This window comes from Falco rusticolus, chromosome 5, assembly GCF_015220075.1.
Source record: "Falco rusticolus isolate bFalRus1 chromosome 5, bFalRus1.pri, whole genome shotgun sequence".
NCBI lineage: Eukaryota > Metazoa > Chordata > Aves > Falconiformes > Falconidae > Falco > Falco rusticolus.
Window position 1 is genome coordinate 36,472,451 of NC_051191.1, and position 23,523 is coordinate 36,495,973.

Below are 23,523 nucleotides of genomic sequence, written 5' to 3' on the forward strand. Positions count from 1 at the left end.
CTGGTCCTGCCACGTACCTAAGCCACACACTGGTACCTGGTGTGTACCAGAGCTCCAATTTGCTGCCCAGGAAGTTATTTTATCTGATGCTGTCCCAAGCCTAAATACAACCGAAAGACTAGTTTTTGCTCCAAACAACATTTAAATGTGGTATTGACAGTGGAAATAGTTCAGCCAAATGTTAACTAAAACTTCAACTTTGTAATTTCAGCTGCTGGAAGGCAAGCTGCCACCCAAAAATGCAATACCCTCTCCCTGCCACCAACCTCTGTGCACCCATCGCCTTCCTCCTGTCAGCACAAACAGCAGCCCCCAGGCAGATCAGCTCATACTGATTATAATCTACATATTGGGTTATTTAGTCTGTAGTTATACAAAAATACACTTGTCTGTGAAAATTCATCTTTGGAAATGTCCACTCCTGAAGTTCCTTCAGGATGAGCTGCTGCACTTTCCATGCATTCCTTCTAACCTAGCCTAACATGCAGTTGCAAACAAATCATTGTATAAAAATCAAACAAGCAAACCAGTTTAGGAGAGAGCAAAGTCATAAGTCAGTCCCAAGTCCGTGCACACTCTGCTAAAGTTACTACTTAAGGTTGGTGCTCAAAGGCTTTTTAAAATGGGGCTGTAAATCCCACCTTTCCAGGATGAACTTCTGGCTCAAGCAATCTCAAATACAGCCCTATTCTACATCCCCCAAAAAGTACACTGATCTTCACAATAATCTGTGTAGCCATAAGTATTGCAAAGTACTTCAGAAAACCAGCAGTTTAACTATAAGGCAATTCCAGACCTAACAACGGAGGTGCAATCCCCCTGCTCTAAGGCAGGGAGGACCAGTGCTAGGCTAGGAAGCCTTCCACAAAGAGACTCTCTACTTTCCTGGGAAATTTGGAGTCTGCCTTGCCAGAGGGAGTTAAAAGTCCATACTGTGTAATTTGTTTGCAGAGAGTCTGCCAGTACCAAAGGAACAAACCCAGAGACATGGTAGAGCACATTTAAGTCTAACTTTTTCTTTAAAACATATTTATCTTTTTATAAAAGCTTTCTCTATTTATTTATTTATTTATTCATTCATTTATTTTATTTGCCAGGGGACCTTATGTGGGGTTTGGAGCCTTTTTTGGACTTTTTGCCTGGAATGCCATCACAGCCATGTGAAATCAGATATTTCAGCTTTGCTATATACTAGAGCACAGGAGGCTTTGGACTAAGATCCAGTACTTAGACAATACCTTGGAAGTGATGCTTTGGAAGCCAGCTGACAGATTGCTCTCTCCTTTCTGCAGTTAAGGCTTGAAAAAGGAGAAATCAATGTTTGAATGTAAAGGGCTATTTTCCCCAAAACTTAAGGTCATCAGAAGACCCATAAATAACCTTAATTATGTTAATGCTTTACCTGTCACATCCGTCCTTCCCTTCAGAGGCCTCACAGAGATGATTAAGCAAAATCCTGCCCCAGCTATGATTTTCAGTTAAAGTGGTAGCATCTCAAGCACAGCTGCTAACTTTGGACATAGTGCTTTAAAGGAAGTGCATAGCAGTTGTGAACAATTACACATTTTGACCAGGAATCACAAAAGCACCATAAAAGGGGTTCACTTGCAATTACAGCTGTTTTGTTGGCAGGTATTAATGAATGTGTTTAATATTTTAGCAGAGATACTAGATTTCTAATTAGATTAGATGTTTAACACCAAGTATTAGATGTAACAAATCAATCACTTTAATGGCTGACTCATTAAGATATAGAGACAACCATCTTCCAGAATAATTTTTAAATCTATTTTTCTCATGCAAGGATATCTAAAAGCCAAAAGCACTATTAGATAACTGGATTAGGATGCAATACAATGCAGGTGTGCTCCAAATGATGCATGCTTAAAGAATGGTCAGTAAGATCTCGCACAGATGACAGTAGGCCAAGTTTAGGGATTTACAGTTGAGATTTACCTGGATCACTCAATTCTGGCTGCTTTTCTGCATGCTTAGTATCAACCATTTCTGAAATGGGCTTAAAATCAAACACTGCTGTCAAACATATCTTCCTCTAAATTAAATTAGTGTACTTACCTGTCTCAACATGGACTTTCCCCTTCCCCTTGTTCACATAACTTAGATGACTTTTAGGAGGGAGGGAGCCCAAGCACAGCTTTGTCTTAGCAGAGGACCTTTTTGCAAGACCAAGACAGGACCTACATGCTACAGCCCACTCAGCCAGCACATACCCTAAAGCTGGCTGTTATTAAACACAGTGTGGACATTTTGATCCCATGTGGCAGCAGGCTGACAACCACCACAGAGATTATCACTCTGTCAAGTGTAAATCCACTCTCTAGCCTGCTTGCCTCTTAGTAGATACATGCTTCTGGAAAAGGCAGCACCATGAATTTTTTACTGAACTGGACAACACACATTTTGTAGAGATAATGCCACTAATAGCAGTCCTTGCTAGCAAAACCTGCAGAGGTGGACATGGAGTGAAATACATAATTCATTCCTTTTAAATGAACAGTGGCTGCTGAGCTGCTTTGTTGCTACAGGAGAAATGATGCTTCTGCTTTTTAAGTCACAGCATTAACACTTGGCGTTAATACATCTCAATCCTAAAAGCACTGGAAAAATTCCACCCTAATTTCGCTTAAAAAAAAATAATCCTGAGGTTTTCACTGGAAGCAGAGTTCATCCAAACATCTTCAACAGGACTAACGGGGATGATGCAGACAAGAGTGCTGAAAAAACACTGGATTCGACGAAGATGATTGTCCAGCCCCTAATCCCTACAAAGGTACCACACACCAATGAATAATATTTCTCAGGCGCATCATTCAAAAGCAAGATTTAAAAGGAACATCTAGCTAAAAATTCATTAATAGTCATCAATAAAAATTAATCAATAGATAAAATAGTCATTATCCAAACCTCTGGCTGACTAATAAACGACTGTTCTTCCTGCTAGTTCTGAGAATGTCAAGATTACATGAGACTCACTACTGTTCTTAAAAATGGTATTTTAATATTAATTAACACTAGAAAACACTCAGGTGAGAGACCCGTCTTCTACTCTTTTCTCCTTTGCTGGATCAAGTGTGGCATTTAGGGATCTGTACTATTCTTTTCTGACTGCTGTTCTGGAAAGGCACCTTGAAGCAATGTGGAAGTACTCTGCTATGAATGAAGCCATTAGCTTTGTTTCTGCCTCATGCGAAATGAGCAGTAACTATATATCTGAACACGTATCCTGAGACTTAACGCTGGTCTGCTTCACACAACTAAATAATGAACCTTGTGAATAAGCAAAGGATTTGCCACTGACCCACTTCCTGAAGCGCCTGCATGAGACTTGTTCCACCAGCACCAGAACAAGCCTCTCACACCACTTTTGTCCTTCCCTCCATATTTTTCAAAGCTGTGAAGCTCCAGCAAGTGTCTTGAAAGCCACTTAGCTGTGGGAAAAAAGTGTGGGAAAACTAAGAGCTGCTCAATGAGTAACAGCACCTCAAGGTCCAAAACCCCATTGGTACCCTTGGCATTTTTGCCATTTTTTGGTGGTGAAAGACACTGAACATCTCAAGTTTCTTTTCCAGACCCTGTTCAGGGCATTGCAGGAGTTGCAAGTAGCTTCTGCACATTGGGGTCAACCTGTGTGTGATGGCAGCATGAGGAGATGGAGGTAACTTCAGGCATGCCTTGCGCCTCATGAAGCCACTCCAGACAAAACCGCAGTGCAGGCAGCACCTGAGGGTGAGCTGTGCCGCCCTGCCCTCCCAGCTCTCCTAGCACCAATATGCACCTAGAATAGAGGGGGCCATGCTCTGTGTAGGTACTTCTGCACTGATAAAGCTGTGCTAGCAGAGACAGGGACTACACCTCCATCAGATGAGGTTTGCTGACTTGGTTTTATGGGTGAACCTACAGAAGCAAGCCTGCCTTTCCACAGAAATAATTAATGCCTTAATGGTTTTTGCCAGCTCCTCCACCCCCTTTTCTGCCCTTGCTGTGTCCCCATCCCAGCTGTGATATATTTTGCATATATGCAGGGTGACATTGCTCAAGCAGTGGCATCCAGTGCCTTTTAGGATTCTCCAGGGTACCCAAGACATCTGCATGGCTTTGCAGATATAACAGGGGATTTACAGAAGGCTCAGTGCCTTTCTGGAGGAGCAAATGGAATTGAGACTGATACCCTGAGGGCCATAAAATGGCACCAGAGTCTTCTGTTAGGTGTCTGCATGCCACCCCTATTTCCATTGATGGTAACAGCTGCTTAGGCACTTTGTACTCACGTATATACCTATTTATACACACCTAAACACATTGTCTTCATCTGGACCTGAATCCTGTTCTTTAATTTCTGCAGAGTACACCCAACCAACAGCTGCAAAACACTGCTCTTTTAAATGCAGAATTTTTTTTTCCTTTAACAGCATACAGACTATTACTGTTGTTACACGTGGGAATTCTTATCAGGATCTGATTGCACTAGATACTCAAACAGAAACAGGCACATCTGACCTCAACTTTTCAAAATGCCAGGAAAAGAAAGGTTCAGAATTAGAAGTGTTCATGACAAAATAAGCTCAAAGGTTTAGATAAACTAATTTAAATGAGTATATCCAGGTTTTAGATGACAGAATGACTAGCTGTGACAGGTGATGTAGGCTGTCCAGTGAAGACAATCAAAGCACACTGGAATTTGTGCAGAAAGAGTAGTTAAGTGTTTTATAAACAGCCTCCATATGGCACTCCCAAAATTCAAGCAGCTCTTACTGCTAAATTAAATCAAAAATAATAGCAAACTCAAACGAGGGTATGTTTTGATGTTTCATTCAGAGAAACAAATTCAAAATGCTTCCCCTTCTGTTTCACAAGGCAGTCCCGCTATTAAATTGGCTTAGTTTGTAACACTACCTCCATGCTAAAAAACCCCACCACTAAACCCCCTCCCCCAAAAAAATAATATCCTTCTTCCATAAAAAAAGGAAAAATTACATATAACTGGGCTGTCAGTGTAGCACTCTATATTTCCCCAGGATTCAGTGTTACACATGGCTCTTTCTAAAATGCCAGCAGTTACTAAAATAACAAAGGTGGGATTATAAGCAAAGACAGCTTTCAGCTTGATCCTGATCTTAAAATAGAAAATACTTCAGCTTGTCAAAATAAGATTGCACCCTTGAAAGATATGAGACTTGCATAAATGGACAAAAACCTTGGAAGACAACTTTTAATGCCAGGATGAATTTATTAAACACCAGCACTACTCTATTAAACTGCTGAGATATATTGATCCGGAAGTCCTGTTTTCAAAAGGAAACATACCCACCCTGACCCCAGTCAAAATATTTCACCAAATTGCATCAGTCAAAACAACATATCTGTTCAAAAGCTGTTCATAATCCTTAAAATAAAGGGCCAGGGAATTAACTTCCACATCATGCTCCCTGGCAGGTAAGCTTACACCCCTACACTGATGGACGAGTGCCACCAGGTAGCTCTGTTTCTAGCCTTAACCCACTCCTTATTGCATCTGAGACCTCCAGTGAGTCCAAGGCCCCAAACTAACCTGGTGCATCTTATCAACAATGCATAGGAAAAAAACCACAAAGGAGCTAATCGAGTTACAATATGGTGAGGTATAATGAAAAAAATATATAATGCAGGTGGGATTTAATAGGAAAAAGAAAATATATATCATTAGGCAAAGATGCGGGCTCTAGGAAACTAAAGGAACATCGAGAGAACTTTTTCATCATAGAATAATGGAAGATTGACTTGGTGATCTGCTTGCTAAAGGGTAGAGCCTTTCTCATGAAACTGTAAGTACTAAAGAAGATAAAACCCTCTTCCCTTGATCACTGGATATGAAAATTCACCATCAGGGATTTTAGAGCAACGGACGGTGCATCTGTCCCTGAGTTTCTTTGTTATTTTCTTGCCCTGTAAGAACATCATGACAGTTTTGCAGCTACATACTGTACATTTAGCAATATAATTTAGAAGAACTTTGCAATTATGAAATTTCTCCACTTCTCATGGAAAACTTCCTATTTTGAGTGTGAGGATAATTTCACGGTACGTCACGTTTCTTCAAATTAAGATTCCTCAGGGTCACACAATAAAATGATCCCTCTAGCTTAACTAGCCAGCTATTTTGAAATTAAGAGAACAAAGTTCACCTGGGGATAAATTAATGGTTAACAGCCATAGGGATGCACCTATATAAACAAACTTTTCTCCTCTATTTTCCCACATTGTTTTGCATCTGAACTGCAAAACAGTTCTTCTGTTCTCTTTCTGAACACAACTTGCCTGGATGTTACCTTCTTGTTGAAAGGCTGGCAGGCAGCCACAAGGCCCCATGTGTGACTATGTACTGGAACCGCACACCCTGCACTCCAGCAATATTACAGCACTCATGTCCCATGCATTTGTATGGAGCCATGCGGAGGTCATGGACTTTGCAATCTGGGAAGAGAAGACCGCTTAGGCCTGCCTCAACAACAGCTGTGATGATGTGAAGATACACAGATGTATATCAAAGCGATGCTGAGAGGGGTCACTCTGGGAACACTGTTCAAAGCTGCAGCAAATGAAGGGGCTCTGGCACAATGATTTAAAAACAAACCTCTGGAAAGAAGGAGAATCCTGGCAACACTCCAAGTACCTTTCCCAAGTACCTCTGAGTGCCAGATGGACTTCTTCCAGCAAAGCCACCGATTATGTATAACACAGACAAAAGGCACAGAGCAGTTTGTGGTCCTTAACCAGGGCTCTAGTGAGAGCAAGCTTCCTTTCCTCATACTGAAGTCCAAACCAGAACCTGGAGAACAGAAAGCTCTTTCACCCCTGCATGCACACACGCAGAGTGGAAGCGTCTAGCCAGTCCTAAGCAAGTCACTGTGGGACTGCAGCGGTTTCAAATAAAAATAGTGTGATGGAGGTATGTTTATGGAAACATCAAATACAGAAAAGAAAGGCAATGTAAAACATACTTTCCTTTTTATAAGGCATATTTAGCATTTTATAAGGTATACTTTCCCAAGGGAGGAATGGAACACTGCAAAGACATTGAAAGCACTCAGCCAGGCTTGACTTTATTAAACCTTGGTTCAGTACAGTCACTCCAAAGCACTGCTCACTGACAGCACGTTCTGTGTGTGCCTGCAAGTAACAGAAAAAGATCTTAAGACAAGATTCATGCTCTCTTTTGGCATGAAAATCGCAGGCTTTTTCTGTACTGCAGATGTAAATAATTTTTCCATTCCCATCTGCAGCAACCCTGGCAGATTGTGCTCATGAGTAGCATAGAGTCATTTGCTGCTTTGTCTCCCACCTTTCTGAATAAGCCCATTACTACTTCCTGATGGCTTACATTAGACCAGCCTCATCCACACAGGAGGTGGGTGTGAGAAAGTGCAAAGGTACACATACCTGTTTCCTGCAATCTGCTATCTTCCAGCCTGTGCCTAAGCCCCAGGCTAATTATTCCACAGCTTTACCCTGATTACTCTTAAAAAGCTCTCAACCTTTCACCCTGAATATTCCTTACTGCAGTTTAAGCCATACTGCCTCTTACCTGATACTTTCTCCACAGCTGGAGAACTGCAACAGCCTTTTATAAAGTATTCAAAGACTACTAATATGTCCCTCCTTCAACCATCTCTAGGCTCAAACTACTTACAGGAATCGACTCTGTGGAAACACTCTGGAATTTTCTGGTTCTCACACAGAAGTGAGGGCATCTCTAAGAGACGTTTTAAAGAAAATTGCACTGCACAAATTGGGAGAAGGTAGCACCAGATGCTTGTCCAGAACTCTAAATGTTTCTTCTGGGACAACACCAGTATTGTTCTCCTGCAGAGGCAGACGCAAGAAGAGAGATGGTGCAATTATTTCAGAACAGTTGCTATTGAGCAATGCAAACAATGCATAAATCTCCAAATTCAGGATTAAAGCTGAGAGATCCCACTCTGCAGTAACTAAAAATGGAAAATGACGTTAGGAAAACCATAAATACTTCCCAGAATATAAAGTCATGTTCATAGTTTTTGTATCTGCAACTGAAATACAATAGCTTAAGTCAACTCTGTAGAACTTTGCTCAAAATTATTTCATCACAGAATCACAGAATTTATTTACTTCTCCCTTGAGAATCTGAATAGAGTCCACAATTTTCCAATTTTTAAAAGCACATCTAGTCTAATCTATTGCATACATTTCTGAAATGTCTATCACTTCAGTTTCTTGGCATGCTTTAAGTAATATTCACAAGTTAGAGAAAAACATTCTGCACTCCCCATCCCAAATCTCAACATCTTAGCTTTTCTGGATTCCTAAATGTGAGCTACCATCTTGGGTAACTTTTGGGGGTCAATACCACAAGTACAAAGTGCTACGTGACACCCGAGAAACATTAGGCATCTTTGTGTTCTATTGAATTAAACTGAGTTTACTTTGAACGACAGGACACAAAACTGGGAAAAAGCCTTAATAAAAATCTAATTTGCATTAAAGGTCTAAAGACGTGAAACTCATCTCTAGCAGGACATACACCAAGGAAGAGCATTAACGCCCAATGCCTCTTTGATCAGCTATTGCTGAACACCGCTGCCTGTTTGTAGCTGCGGGCAGCCCCAGCTTGCTGAAGAACTCCTTCTGCATAGCAGCTAGAGATGAATCAAAGGTGAAGCCCAGTAGAAGGGCTCATTTTTCAGTCACTGGTACTTTCTTTCCAGACCTTACAGACCTGAAATAAACACAGCGAATGGTGTTTAAGATAAACATGAAGGCCTCCTCCAGCCATCGTGAATCATGCACAGGGCAGGCCTGGGGGGGTAGATGCCCGTACACCGAAGAGATCTTCACAGGCAATCCAGTCCTATTCTACTCGTGCAAATCCACATGTACAAGCTGAAGGCGGCGGGTATCTCTCCCCTTCCCAGGCCACTCTCCCCTCAGCCAGGCCGAGCCCCGCACCCAGCGGCCACCCACCAGGCTGCAGCCGCTGGCACCGCTCCAGGCTCGACAGAGCTCCACGGGTAGAGCTGCTCCGCCGCCGCCGCTATCCTCAGCCCTGCCTGCCTCCCGCTCGCTGCAAACACTGCCCATCCTGCAGGGCCAGCCGGGTGGGCCGGGGGGACGCGGCACAGCCCCTTACGGCCCGGTGCGGCAGCCGCCAGCCGCCCCCGGCCGCCCCTACAGCGCCCCCTGGACGATCGACGATCTCGGCCGCTCGACGGAGCGCCCTGCTCGGCAGCGCGGAGTGCCGCTGCCTCTGCCTGAAGCGGGGTGATTGTTGCTGTTGCCGGGGAAGTGGCGGCGATGGCGGCGGCGGAGCAGCTCTACCCGCGGAGCTCCATCGAAGATGACTTCAACTATGGCAGCAACGTGGCCTCGGCCAGCGTCCACATCCGCATGGGTACGGACTGGGGATGAATGAGACCGCCATATGCTGCCTTCCCCCGCGTCCCCCCGCCTCAGGCCCCCCAGGCCGTGCGGAGAGGCCCCTGCTGCCTCCCCTTGCCGGCGGCCGAGGAGGGTGGCGTACCCCGGTGCTCCCAACACGTTCTTCTCCGTCACCCCTGTTGCCTGTGGCGTTTGGCTGCATCGGCGTCCTGCGCAGTTACTGTAGCGTTCTGGGTCGAGGCTGAGCGTGGGGCGCCGGGGCGTTACCCAGCCCGGGTTAAGCATCAAGGGTTAGAAAAAGATCGGTGGCCGGCGAAAGATTTTATCATTTAAACTCATAAGGGGTAGGTCTTCTTATCAGAGGGATTAAACCCGTGTAGATTAAGATTTGGTCTTCCCCAGGTTTAAGCATTTTGAAGCCCAAACATGATACATGAGACTCATAAATGTTAAAATTTCTACCCATAATTGCAGGAGTTTAACCAGGAGACTGGGGGATTTGAATTTCTTCTGAGGTGTTAAAATATTGTCTCTTCTGCTGGAGTGTTGGTGTGCTATGGGGTCATACTAGCGGCCATGCAGTATTCCCTTGCTGTTAATGCACAGGTCTCACATGCATCGGATACTCTGGCAGAAGGTGCCTCATCAGTAATCCTTGCTGAAATGGCCATAGTGTTATCGGCTAGATCTTAGAATAAGAACAGCTGTGTTCTGTTATTTTTTTTATTAGATACTGCTCATAAACAGGAGAACTCTTCCTATAAAAATACAGTTTTGTTTTGTCTGGAAAATAAAGGACACCATAGGAGATATGAAAGAAGTATTGCCATTAGTAAAATTGCTGATGCATTTAATAATTTGGGGAGAAGGTTGTGCTAGCTAGCAGCCTACTTCTAGGTTTGTTCAGTTTATTACAATGAAGTAGGCCCTCATGCATTACAAGTATGTTTAAATTTTACCTGCTGCAAGCAGGTAATTCAGCTTCTCATAGGATGTGCTTTTAAACTTGTTTAGGCTGTGCTATGAAAGATTGAATTGATTCTCCCTGTAAGCTTATTTCTTTCAGAGCATTTTGCCTCATGGACTTGGTCTCCTTCCATTCAGAACAGACAATATTTGTATGATATATCTGTAGGTTCTGAACCACGTTCCACTATTCGTAATTCTAGAATTACAAAGCCTGTTAGCTTAATTCTGGGATTATTTTTTTTCCTAGCAGTCTGTCTCCATACACATTCATTACAGTGCAGGTTGCAAATTATGATAAACGATATTTTACGTGGCAGAAGGTCAGTCAAACAGACATCACTGTACAAGTTTTTCCTTTTTAAACTTTTATGGCTGTTCCTGTCTTCCACAGAACCTCCAAGTTAATTTTTCTTCATTTAAGTTCATTAGATATCAGTAACATAATGGAGAAGGTACACTACTAGTGATTTCTTAATGAGCTTAAGGTGTATGCGGTTTTTAAAATAGTCTGAAGTAAATTCCTTGCAAATTTTTGTGTATGTCTTTTTTTTTTATCATTGTTTTTGTTTATATAATGATGTCCAGGGATAAATGTAATTTTGTGGGAATATAGTGTCGTTTTTTTAAGGTAAAATGGCTTCTTAGCACTTTGCTCAGTGCTTTTTCACTGAATAAAGAGTTTTTAATGGTTCCTTATCAAATAGAAAACGCGTATCTGATTTACTGTTGAACTTTACAAGTGTAACTCAGAAGTGATTTAATTTTTTTTTTTTCCTTATTCTAGCTTTTCTACGGAAAGTCTACAGCATACTTTCCATTCAAGTTCTTTTGACCACTGTCACATCTGCAATTTTTCTGTACTGTACTGGAGTGCAGGCATTTGTTCATGAAAGGTAAATACTAAAATGAAATGGAGATGTTTATGATGTGTTAAGTATAGTTGATGTAGTTTGTTGCTCTGGAACACTTCAGTATTCCTGGTCAGTTTTACACTGTGTGTTTGATTCTGTAATAGAAATTTTGTAACCTGATTAGGAAAACACTTTTCTTCTTTGATATTTCCTTCCTTTGTTTATTATTAAAATTTGTTTTTATTATTATCATTAAATTTTATTTAAATAAATACTTACTAATAGTGCTTACTTTAATATTTGTGTTATGAAAAACTATACATGAGTTCCGGAACATCTCAATTATTGACATTCTTGTTTTATGGTCTAAGTACTTTCTTTTAGACTTGTTGTTTGGAATGCCGCTGTTTGTAGGTACCTGTTCTGAAAAGCTGAATCATGTCTTACTCCTCTCCCTCACATCCCCATCATCTTTTTATTGTGGGTTTTATTTTTTTTTCCCTGAAAGCTAGTCGTGTAAAATTCCTGTGGGCTTGTGTCTTTTTGCCTCAGATTTTCATGAGAGAAACAAGTCTCAAAATCCAAACTGTGGTGAACAGGCAAGGGAAAAGAACAGCTGGAGAAAGGAAGAGAGCATTGAGTCCAGTTTCTGTTTTCCCCCAAGTGCACTTGCAGATTTTGCTTTTACTTCCACTTACAAGCCAGGATAAAAAAGGAGCATCAAACACTATATGGGACTTTCTGTATAAGCTATAGTGTATATAACAGAGGTTGTAAAACCACAGTTTTTACTTAAATCTGGTAATTTAAAATTGTCCTGCTGCTTACTTAGAACCGTTGTGGTTTTGTGTATGAATTTGGTCCAGTTTTTGCTTGGAGGGCTGCTTGAATGATTTAATTGTAGTGATACTTACTGGTCAGTACTGATTTTCTTTGGTGCAGTTAATGCTCTGGTTTGTTGCATTCAGGTGCTTACAAAAAACAGTTCCCTGAATGTAAAGTTCTTAATAGGCAAAATATTACATATACTTTAATACTATTCAGTACAGATGCATTTTACTCTTCATACGGGTTCATCTCCAGATGATGGATTCCTGGGCGATCTCTACCTTCAGTGTGAAAAAAATTGTCTTTACTTGTGACTGTACTTTTTTTAACTGATTATCTGTGGTGGTATGTTTTAGAGCAGTTTTATTGTAAAACGAGCTTTACATTTACTTTGCATATATGGAGCAGTATCTTTAAGTGATCACTTAAAAACTTGGTTTTATAGAAACTGGTTTTTAGTCTTCCAGATACTTAATTTTAATTTTGACCTTTTTGTATGGAACTTTACAGGCCTGCCTTGCTTTTGGTATCTGGGTTTGGATCTTTGGCTATAATCGTGGCACTGACACTCTACAGACACCAGCATCCTATTAATTTATACCTACTTTTTGGATTTGTAAGTATTTATATAAATTCAGTTTTAATAGCCCCTGGAATGTCTTTCATTGTGATAAACGCCTTGAAACAAACTAGTGGTGGGTAATTTGTTTTTCTTGTATTCCTTGAAAGATACCCTGCATACTTATAAAAATGTGAGCTGTTTTTTTTGGAGATTCTGTCCACAGGTTGTTCCTACATAGCCTCTATGTCAGGTTTCTTCCAGGATCTTTTTAGAAAGAGTGTTAGAACTTGGGATCAGGTTGAACAAGCTTTATTTTTTCCGCGTGTGTGTGCGTATGTATATCTATCTATCTATATCTGTCTATCTATGATCATTCTGTTGATGTCAGTGATTTTTCTATGAAACTGCTCAGTAGGAGAGGAGGCAGCATTTCTGTTACCTTAGTGGACAACCTCCAGCAAAGATCCAAATGCAACCAGCCACATGTGTTTATTTCTTTAATGCTGTCTTTTTGATGCAAAGTTCTGAGCCTGTTTCCAACACAGGCAAGTCAGCCAGAGATGTCCTCAAATTATAGTCTCCTGCCTGATGCTGCAAATTTGTACATTATATGCTGTTGCTCCGTGATATTTTGGTTTGTGTATCAAATCAGTCTTCTGAAAATAAGTCACAGTAGCACAATTAGAATTTGATGCTTTAGGAGTTGCCTAAATTCTGTTTGTGATACCATGGGAAGACAAATTTGCTGTGTAAATAGGTACTTAAAATGCTGAGATAGTTAGATGCTTCCTGACTTCTGAATTCTTGTAGGAGAGTAAAATGTTTAAAAACTTTCAACAAGTGCAGCTGTAATAAGGAGCGATGTAATAGTTTGGCCAAATGTGGTGTGGGAAGTTTGTGGTGTGACAGTTTAAGTATTACATTGTGTAGGAATAGGAGGATACAAATCTCTGTGTGATAAATTGATTTAAATAGAACATGGGTTAAATGTTCTGGTTTTTCTGACCATGTGGTTCATGACATGGAGACTTTTCTCATGTTTTATTGTAATTAAACTTAATTTGAAATTATCTTTTTGAAAATCTCAGGGCCCATACTAGCCTTCAGCCCAGACATGAATAATATGTTTGATTTAAAATTAGCTGTTTCAAAACAGGGATGAGTGGGAAAAGGAAGTTGATGCAGACATTTAGCTACCTAACAAGATATTAGGAGTATATTAATTTTACAGCCCCTTGAACAGTTTGTAAAAAGTGTGGTAAGAATGCTTTGTACTTTGAGGAGAAAACCTCAGTGGCATTTTTCTATAGGGGCTGTCTCCCATTCATATTCAGCTTATATTGTATTCTTTTTATGTAACACACCAAATTCCAGCACAGTAAAACAGTATGATTGCCATTTTCTTATTAAAAATGTTTTCATATACAAAGATTTAACAGGAGAGCTAATGCAACGCGTGCTGGGATTATGTAGCAGAACGGAACTTACTGCATGTGAAGTCTTTATGTAAGTCTTTTTGGCGGGGGGGTGTGTGTTATCCTTGTAATTTTTTGGTTTTACTTTTTGTAGACCCTACTGGAAGCACTGACAGTTGCCATTACAGGTAAGTGATAGCCATCCTATTGTCCGATTCCATAAAGAAATCAGAGAACGAATCCAATATGTTGTACTAATTGCCATCTGGGATTCCTAGGTGTGACTAAAATGATAATAAATCCCCTGTTTGAAAGTTTTAATGACAGTTATGTGAGTTTAGCAAAAAACAGGGAATCAAGGGGGAAAACAGGATTCTGATCCAGAACTGGAACCGTACAAACATGAAGTGAGAAATGAGTTGTGCCATCCATTCTTTTGATACAGCTAGCAAGGTTCTTTCCTGTGAGGTAGCTCCTAGCGGAGCTGATCTGCAAGTGAAGTATCCTTATCTTCCCCCTCGGTTTCCTCCAAGGGAATTTTGAGTTTGGAGCGTTCTATACTTTGTTGTCAGGGTTGAGTTGGGACAGTGTGTGGACAAGTCATGGCATCACCTTGCACTGTAGCTTCCATTATAAGATGAAAGCTCTTTATTGTGGCTTATGATCTCCTGGAAAAAAAAAAAAAAAAGTTGTTTGGGGAAAGGAAAGACTAAGGAAGAAAGAGGGAAGGAAAAGATTCCGCTCATTTTTCTTATCTTTCCTCTCCTATCCCCTAATGAAAACTTTATGAGCCTTTACAGAGGACTGATTTTTTTTTTCCTTGTTTCAGTATCATGAAAAATTCAGATAGCTTTTTCCTTAAGATCTTACATATCTATGCTTAAAATACTTTTGTCGTTGTTGTTCATTATGGTGAGTAGCGAAGATCTGTTACTTCCATTTTAGAAACTACAGCTATAAGGTAACTGTCAAACTTAGGTAGTGCAAGCATCCGTGAGTCCTACGATCATGATTTTGAAGTGCAAAGGCAAGTTCAGGCATAATTTACTTCTTTAGTTCACGGTTCAGATTTTTTTTCCTGTCTGAAAGTTTGAACTTCTGTTTCCTCAAAAGATAACGTAGCAAATACATAACATAGTGTTCTCTAAATGATGGTTTACTTTTTCTGTTTGTAGTGAGTTTCTATGAGGTGTCTGTTGTCTTGCAAGCCTTTGTTCTTACTACTGCTGTATTTCTTGGACTGACTGCATATACCTTGCAGTCAAAGAAAGACTTCAGCAAATTTGGAGCGGGGTATGTTGTTATATTGATGATTTTTTTACTATTTTTTTTAAGATAGTTTTTCCTTTATTAAAGCATGCTTTTCAGATACAATGAGGAATACAGGTCAATAGAACCTGCTTCAAGAGAATAGTGAGGGTGTTACTTATCTTAAATTACTGGTTTTGTGTGGTTCTGCTTTCTTGGTAATAACTTCTTTTCTGTGATTATGATTCTTAAAACCATAGTATTACACTAGAAAACTACTTTACCTAGAGTTTTCACTGAGACAGAAGGCAGCTCTTTCAAATATTTTTTTTTAAAAAGTGAAGTTAGGACATAACTTTTCATAGCTTTATAAAACCAAGTTTTACTGCTGATACAAGTGAACTGTTTGCATCTACAATTATGGAGATTTACTTACAAGATATTGTGAAGAGGTTTTCTAAGAAGGGAAGGGATTTTAAGTAAAATTTAAAAGAAAAGATATTGTTGCTCACAGTTTATTTTTTTTCCAGCCTCTTCGCTTGTTTGTGGATTTTGATCTTCTCGGGTTTCTTGAGGGTAAGATACCTTGTGTTCAAGGTTAAAAAATATTCTTTAACATAAGTCTTTTGCTAATTTCTAGTATAGTAGAAATGTTTTGGACAGTCCAGTATAGCTTAATGAAAAATTTCTAACCAGATCTATGCTGGTGATCTTTTAACCATTCATTTCCAATTCAGATTTTTGTTGGATGCTGTTCTTGTTAATGTGAAAGTGGTATTTGAGTTGACTGACAAAATTTGTCAATCAAGATCCACTACTTGATTGAGAGAATGGGAAGGAAATTTGGGGTTTAATTGTATTTTGTTTTTCTCATTTTTATGCTGTGAATATTCTGGAGACCAGAGCTTTTTTTTCCTCTCTCTTAAGTGGAGGCGCTTGTACAGTGACTGGGGACTATATGAAATAAGAACATTGAAATGTCATTGTAATATTGTATTTGAGTGTACATAACAGTAAAAAGACAGTGTGTATCCTTGGTTTAAGTGTGGCATATCATTATGCAGGGGGTTTAAAATTAAAAAGAAAATGAAATTTACAAATTTTCTTTTCATGTTTCATTTGCTTCCAGCTGTTTTTCTATAGTGAGACAATAGAGTTGGTGTTTGCTGCTGCTGGAGCTCTTCTGTTCTGTGGATTTATTATTTATGACACTCATTTGCTGATGCACAAGTTATCCCCTGAAGAGTATATACTGGCTGCAATCAATCTCTACTTGGATATCATCAATCTGTTCTTACACCTGCTGCGTTTACTGGAGGCATTTAATAAAAAATAATCAAAAGGAGTGAGGTGAGGTTTGACTATAGTGCATATAACGTTAAGCATCTGGATGATGTGCAGACTTAGTTCTGTCTTCTAGAAACTGAATCTTTATTACTTTTTCATTCCATGAATATTGATCCCTCCTTAGGAAAAAAAAAAAAGGCTTTTTTATGTAGCTAAGGTTCTTCTCTGGAATATATATTTTATGTAGTTTACATGCTGTCGTCATTTCAGTCACTTTTTTGATCACTGAATTTGCCCTTGACATTAATTCACCATTAAAACGTTTGCCAACTTCTGATTGCTCCAGCATGAGCCTCTCTCCACTATTCTGTAGCTGCTGGGAACGTTTCCTTTGGGATTACACGTGTGTGTGTGCTGCATTAAGGGTAGCCTGGGTTTATCATTGTGCAATGTTTTACTAAGTTAAATTTATTCTAGTTTTTGTTTGGTAAAATGGAACGCTGTCTCTAACAGAGATGCTCTTGTTCTTGTTAGTGGCTGTCAGATCATTATGTAAGTTGGGAAGGTGTTAAAACAATCAAAGGGAATGTGCTTCATTGAAGTATTTATTGCCGGTTTCAGTGTTACGAGAAATCATTTGGAGATGGACTCTGGCATTTTATCAACTTGCGTGTGTTAAGGTTAACTGTCTGTCAATAAAACTTGGAAAACCTCTAGTCCGTTCTGGCAGCTGAGACCAGAGTGCTGTGAGGCACCGAGGCTGAGCCCCGCAAGCCTTGCGGGACAGGCAGGGTGTGCGGCAGGGGAGGGGTGCAGCGGAGCGGCTGCTCTCCACGCCGCTGGAATGCTGGAATCCTGGACGGGCCGGCGAGGTGGAAGCAGTCCGGGAGCACCGGCGTACTTGGCGCTGGGTGTTGGAGGCGAAGTGCTGCTCCGCTCGCCCGCCCTGTCACCGAGGCCAAAGGGCAGCGCGGTACCGGGGCGCGCCCCGTGCCCTGCGTGTGGGCAGCGGGCCGAGGCGGCTGCGGAGCGTTTTGCGCAAGCGTCATCGTTGCTCTCCCCCGCCTGCGGGTTTCGTTAGGAAATGCGTGGCGGTAGCTAAGAATAAAACTTCGCGCTTTGTCCCTCTGATGAAACACGTGTGTTACCTTTAAAGCCATCCCCGCCACCCGCCGCACGTAGCCACCCGCCGCACGTAACGTCGCGTACGGCGGGGCGCAACCACCGAGGGGGAGGGCGGCGGGGCGGCGGCGGCTGCGCGCCCGCTCGGAGAGTTACGGTGGAGCCGGGGGTCCGGCGGGGCGGGGCCTGGCAGCCCGCGCGTGCGCGCAGAGCGAGCGCGGCCTAGCGCGAGGGCGGCCGGCGGGGCGCGCGTGCGGCCGGGGTGAGCGGGGAGGAGGGGCGGCCGCGTGTCCGCGCGCGGCGGGGGAGCCGTTGGGGCAGACGCCCGCGCCGCCTTAACGTCCCCTCTGCCTGGCGCTGCCTCGGCCTCAGCGTTTCCCCCTCCACTCCCGGCAGGACATGGCGAAGAGCCTGAGGAGCAAGTGGAAGCGGAAGATGCGGGCGGAGAAGAGGAAGAAGAACGCGCCCAGGGAGCTGGAGAGGCTGAAAAAAATCCTGGGAACCAACGCGGATGTCGTCATGGAGGAGGTCAAGGAGGTGGCGACCGTGCTGTCCCCCAAGAAAGCCCTCGAGCAGGGGGGTGAGTCGCGCCGTGGCGAGAGCGGGCCCCGCGGGGCCGGGTGCCACGGCCCGGGGGTGCCCGGGAGGGCCGCCCCCCCTCGGGCTGCCGGGCGAGCCCTGCACGCGCAGGCGCGGCCCGCGGGATTACTCACGGTCGTTCTGTGACTTCCACTGCCGTGATCAGACTCGTGAGCGTTACGGGTGGAGAACAGTGAGTTGGAAAAGCAGATCTTTTGTCTTTTAAAGTCAAAAGATGCCCTTAAATCGTTGGAGCTGGTCATTTCACAACGTTAGCTCCTATATTGCGTCTGGTCACTGGCGAAGCAAGCTTGGTAACGTTTGACTCGAAGTATGTGGTATCTCACTCTGTGGAGACATCACTTAGCAGTTGTTTCGGTCCCAGCTGTTCAACTGCAGGTGGGATATGCTTTCCCTCCTAGTTTAGGAGGACACTAAGCATAGAAAAGTTGGACCTAAATCCAAAGTAATTTTGTAGAGATTTTTATCAAGAATAGAGTGATTTTAAAATGTATTGTCTCAAGGTAGGTATGGTGGGGACCCTGGTTTTGTATGCTAATTAGTGCTGCGTTGCACATGGTGTGGGAGCGGGTGGTGGTCCGGTGTCTGCAGATAATGCCATCTTCCTCCCGGATCCTTGAATGGGATGTAATCTGTAAAGGAAATAACCCGGGAAGGGGAAACAGAGGTTTTAAGTAGCGATATGTACTGGACAGGAGTCAGAAGGATGCCTTCTCTTTCCAAAACTGCAGTCCCAACTAAATCTTAGTCATTCCTGCTTCTCTGGTTTTTGCCACTTAAACTATTATGATACTGCTGATGTGAGCTTTTTACGTGGCGTGCAGGAGTCTTGAGACACCACCATGGGGATATAGAATAATGCTAGTAGTCACTCTCAGTCACGCAGCTGGTTTTGTCAGTGTTTCAGAAATTGGGAAAGACAGGGAAGTGTTGTGTGGTTGAGCAGTAGAGCCTGTGAACTATAATGAAAATGGAAATAGAGTGCTATATAAAAATTCGTGCCCAGTTAAGGGCAGCTTGGAGTATAATTTGTAATTTTAATGGTTCTGATTTGTCCCATAAACGGGGTGTAAAAGTTGTTCTCTATGGGACTGTTAGAACTGAATATCCAAAACGTTTTTGAACATTGACAGTCTTCTGATGCTGAAGCTGGAGGAAACATGACTGTCTTAAATGTAGTTTCTGAAGCAGATGCCTGTCTGGTTATCTGTCATTCCTGCACTCCCTTCCAGCTGCTGGCAGCTTTTCTACAAGTGGCCAGTTGCCCTTGGCTTTTGTAGAAAGACTGTAGCCTCAGAAATACCTAAGAATATATCTGTTTCACAAAGTAACTACAGATTTTGTGAAAAAGTGTGTCGTCTTTGAGAGGACTTCTCAGCACTAACTGTGGACACAAGGGAGTTCACATCACTGAATGTTACAAGGACCGAAGTAGATGAAAGGTTCATCCAGAATATGCACTTTCCATAGATAGGTTGGAAAATTATTCACCTAAGGAAGTATATAGGTGTATATTAGGGACATTTTCCTGTATTACTTCAAGGTGTTTTTCACAGCATGCTGTGAAATAATTTTTTCTTTTTTTTTTGTTGTTAGGAAAAAAAAAAAAGGAAGGCCTGGCTAGCCTTTGGTCAAAAATGGGTTGTAGCTGTTTTTAAAACTTGGTGGGCGTGCACATATTTTTCAAGATAATGATATTCATTGAGTCTGTTTAAATAACCCACTTTTACATCTTTTTTTTTTTTTTTCCTCTTGGTCCTTTTCTCTTTCTTTAACCCCTTTGATAGTTTTTTTTTTTTTATGTCCTTGGACCACTGCTGTTCTGTAGTTTTCCTCCTGTTACTGGTGCCTACAGTATCCTTGAGATTGCAAAGTATGATGAAAACGTCGTGCTGTGTGAACAAGTGGTATTTTTTGTCCAGGGGTAGTTCTTCATTTAGTTAATGTTGCAGCTGACATTTATTGTGGATGTGCTTTTTTGCAGTCAAAAATCATGTAACAGATGAAGTCAATCATATGACAGGACAAGATCAGAGAAGAAGATCATGCATGTTGTTTTGGTTTTCTTGGGGTCTTAGGGTTTTTTTTGTTGGAGGCCATCTGTCCTTCTATGACATTTGGAAAACAATGCTGTTAAGAAGGGCTCACGTTGTGTTCTCTGACATCTCAGGGGGGTTCTGAAGCTGGGAGTGGTTTTGCTGCTAGTCTGGTGCTGGATCAGCCTTTGGTTGTGCCAGCAGGCAGCAGGTCCCTGTGCTGATTCTCTGCTGACTGCAAGTATTTGTATGCCAACTTCAGGGCTCCCTAAGCACATCTCTCTGGTGCAGATCCCTGTAGACTTTCAGCATGCTTCAACTATTGAAGCAGCACATTGGCCTTTCCCTGCCAACACCAGACAGGCACAACAAAGTATTTTTCCACCTCTGTACAAACTCATAATAAAGCTTTTATTATTGCACATGGATGGTTTGGAAACAAGGTTGACATTAAATAGTAGAGCAGGGTTTGGATCTGTACTTAACAAGGTATTCCTCTTGTAGCTTTGTCTCACTGAGACATGACATTCATGTGGTGTCAGCTAGCTGGGGATACCGCTCCTGGGAGTGACCATGTCACAGGCAGTCTTCCTGATCCTAGACATTAATCCTCTATTTCTGTCTCTAAGTATGTTAGACTTGACCTCATGCTCACTCCTTGATGTGAATATAGCATCACTGGCTTGTGCTTTGTACCATCATTGTATTTCAGCTTTTCATTCTTCTCTTTATCTGTCTTTATCTTCCACTCAATTTAATTTTTTACAACAGATCTTAAACGTGACATCATAAAAAGTGTTTAATTGTAGATATGTTTCAGTAAGCCTATGGCTTCCTGTATTGTTGCAGCTTCTGATGGAGACCACACACAATACTTTTAGACACGTATTGGAACAGATGACAGACTAAAGAATAAGGTATTTTGCCCAGACATGAGCCTTAAGGGAAAATTTTGCGTATTTACTATCAGCTGTTGAAGCTCCTGGGCCGCAGTTGTGTTGGTTTGGAAAGTGCTTTCAGTGTATAAAGCCTTCGGGTCTCTATGTACATACACTGTTATGTGCAGGGATATTTTTATCATTTTGGGGATTCTAGTAACAAAATAGCTTCTGTGATGCTGATTCATGTATTTTACTTGGTATAAATACCTTTCTTTTTCAGATGACTGCAAAATGGACATAGATAATAAACGAAACAAAAAAACTCTTCTAGACCAGCATGGACAGTACCCAATATGGATGAATTCCAGACAGAGAAAGAAGCTTAAGGCACAGCGTCTTAAAGGGAAAAAAAAATCAAAATTGGCCAAAGGCCTGGTCTGGTAAAATTGGAGTTTTGTAAGATCATGAGTATTTTAGCTGCAAAACAAATATCCCAAATAAGTACATGATATTTTTGTGCTTGGCCACCGAGTATAATTTATTGTGTTGCATGAATTCTTGAAGAGATTGTTAGTCCAGCAAATGATGAAAGCAATATCAACTTGGTGTCTGCCGAACTTAAAATAAATGCAAAAAGCAAGCTGAATGCCTTTGTACAGACTACTTGTCTGTGGTTATCTATTTTCTTGAGGGGGAAGGGTTTTAATCTTTTATATTGTGAATGCTGAAAATGCTAAAGAAAATTCTAAAAATAATGAAACTGTAAATGTTTTTTGTACTGTGGTCTTTGGTAATGTAACTTGTCTTTTAGTAAATTTAACCAAAGGGTTCTGTAAACTCACCATATCTTTTAAATTCTTCTGTAAAATTACTTTTGTTGCGCCAATTTGTGTTGGTTTTAACATCTGTTAATTAGCAAAAGCGGGCTTTTAACATGTAACTTAAAAGAGATTATACCCTGTAATCAACACCAAGGCTTCATGAAACTTCCGTAGCTAAAAAGACAAAGCGTCAGTCTGACGTTAATTCACAAAGAGAAAGTTGGAACAAGTAAGTATTTTGCTGCTGTCTGCAACTGAAATATTGTAGACATTGAATAACTGAAAGTAAAACCGAATCTTTTATTGTTGATGTGAGAGAATTCAAATGCACGGATTGGAAATAAAATAGTTTTATTTAAGACCTTTTCCAAGTTTTAGTAAAGTAAATGAGAATATACTTTTCCGTATGTGTTTTCAGTAGCCTCTTAAAATGGTATTAATCTATCATGCTTTGCAATGTGGGCACAGGATAAAATATTGCATGATTGCTTAACAGATGCCATTTATATGTGATCACCTACAGTTGGTTGCATATTACTCGGCAATAACATGTGCTGACAGACATGAGAATGAGTTGCCCTGAAAGCTTTTATTTTTAAAATGTCTCATTTCAAGGATGGAAATAATTACAGTACCGGTCCTGCAGTATGTTGCCTGTGGAAGTGCCATTCGTCGATACAGAGTATAATCTTTGTCCAACTTCATCCAGGATGGGATCCACATTCTGTAATTGCCCTCAAATTTGTGATATATGTCTGTTGTGATAACTTGGCCATGGGAAATAGGATTTATTCTTGTAAAAGTAATTATACTAGCTTATGTTGTGCTAAAATCCACTAAGAAGACCTCAACCTGATAGACAGTTTTTCTGGGAAAATACAGTGGAGTTATTATTATTGTTAGGGAAAGGAAAACTATTTTGTTGCTCAGGTAAAGGACTACAAAGGCATTGGAGTGAGTACCAGTGCATCTTGTTTTCACATATGTTGACAGTTAATGAGATTTGGTAAGATGTATAGACCAAAGTTTACCAAATTACATGCCATTAATAACTACTTTAAAAACATTTCCATTAAGTCGGTAATACCCCCACTAAAAACACATGTTGCTTTCAATTCATTTTTTTGTTTTCTTGGGTAAATGGGTCTAGACTTCAGTATCAAATAGGTCAGCATTTAGATTAGCAGTACTTTAAAACTGGTGATTATGAGGAAAGTGTTCTTTAAGGTTCATCATTATGTTTATCCAGAAATGGGATGGAACAAATGGTCAGTTTGTGTTTCTTTGCTATTTTAATAACATAGGCTGTATTTTGCTTATTGTGTGCTTTGGGGAGTTGTGGAAGGGAGCTTCTTGGGTTTAAGTGCTAAAATTTAGGGTTTTTTTTCTGTAGAGTAAGCACGGTGCTCTTTTTGACGTGCTTGTTTGTAAATCAGATTACTTTCAAGCAGCTGCTGGTGGGAAAGCAGACTGCTTTTTCTGAGTGAAGATG

General features: G+C 41.2%; 3 protein-coding genes across 5 annotated transcripts in view; 2 read left to right on the forward strand and 1 right to left on the reverse strand.

Moving 5' to 3' along the window:
• HELB (DNA helicase B) overlaps positions 1-9,182 on the reverse strand; it is a 68,288-nt gene extending 59,106 nt beyond the window's left edge. For both annotated transcript variants that reach the window (XM_037389527.1, XM_037389526.1), the window contains exon 1: positions 8,998-9,182. The gene's annotated coding sequence lies outside the window, so the exon portion shown is untranslated. The remainder of the gene's footprint in view (positions 1-8,997) is intronic.
• Positions 9,183-9,225: 43 nt separating this feature from the next.
• Positions 9,226-17,287, forward strand: TMBIM4 (transmembrane BAX inhibitor motif containing 4). Its single transcript, XM_037389529.1, has 7 exons — positions 9,226-9,424; positions 11,165-11,273; positions 12,570-12,675; positions 14,191-14,224; positions 15,212-15,329; positions 15,815-15,860; positions 16,414-17,287. The coding sequence occupies exons 1-7, from the start codon at positions 9,328-9,330 to the stop codon at positions 16,618-16,620; spliced, it is 717 nt and encodes a 238-aa protein (XP_037245426.1). The 5' UTR covers positions 9,226-9,327; the 3' UTR covers positions 16,621-17,287.
• Positions 17,288-17,692: 405 nt separating this feature from the next.
• On the forward strand, positions 17,693-22,676 carry LLPH (LLP homolog, long-term synaptic facilitation factor). 2 transcript variants are annotated; one of them, XM_037389530.1, is made up of 3 exons: positions 17,693-17,710; positions 18,090-18,273; positions 21,491-22,676. In XM_037389530.1, exons 1-3 carry the CDS (start codon positions 17,702-17,704, stop codon positions 21,652-21,654), a joined length of 357 nt encoding a protein of 118 aa, XP_037245427.1. In that variant the 5' UTR covers positions 17,693-17,701; the 3' UTR covers positions 21,655-22,676. The 2 variants fall into 2 exon arrangements, with proteins under 2 accessions (XP_037245427.1, XP_037245429.1); XM_037389532.1 differs by lacking the exon at positions 17,693-17,710 and adding an exon at positions 17,876-17,955.
• The last annotated feature ends 847 nt before the right edge of the window (positions 22,677-23,523 follow it).

Bases quoted from the DNA above. Each gene is read 5' to 3' on its own strand.
- LLPH (XM_037389530.1), top strand. The intron at 18,274-21,490 runs GTGAGTCGCGCC...TTTCTTTTTCAG, and splicing joins GAAAGCCCTCGAGCAGGGGG to ATGACTGCAAAATGGACATA.
- TMBIM4 (XM_037389529.1), top strand. From the start codon at position 9,328: ATGGCGGCGGCGGAGCAGCTCTACCCGCGGAGCTCCATCGAAGATGAC. The intron at 9,425-11,164 runs GTACGGACTGGG...TCCTTATTCTAG, and splicing joins CAGCGTCCACATCCGCATGG to CTTTTCTACGGAAAGTCTAC. The intron at 14,225-15,211 runs GTAAGTGATAGC...TTCTGTTTGTAG, and splicing joins ACTGACAGTTGCCATTACAG to TGAGTTTCTATGAGGTGTCT.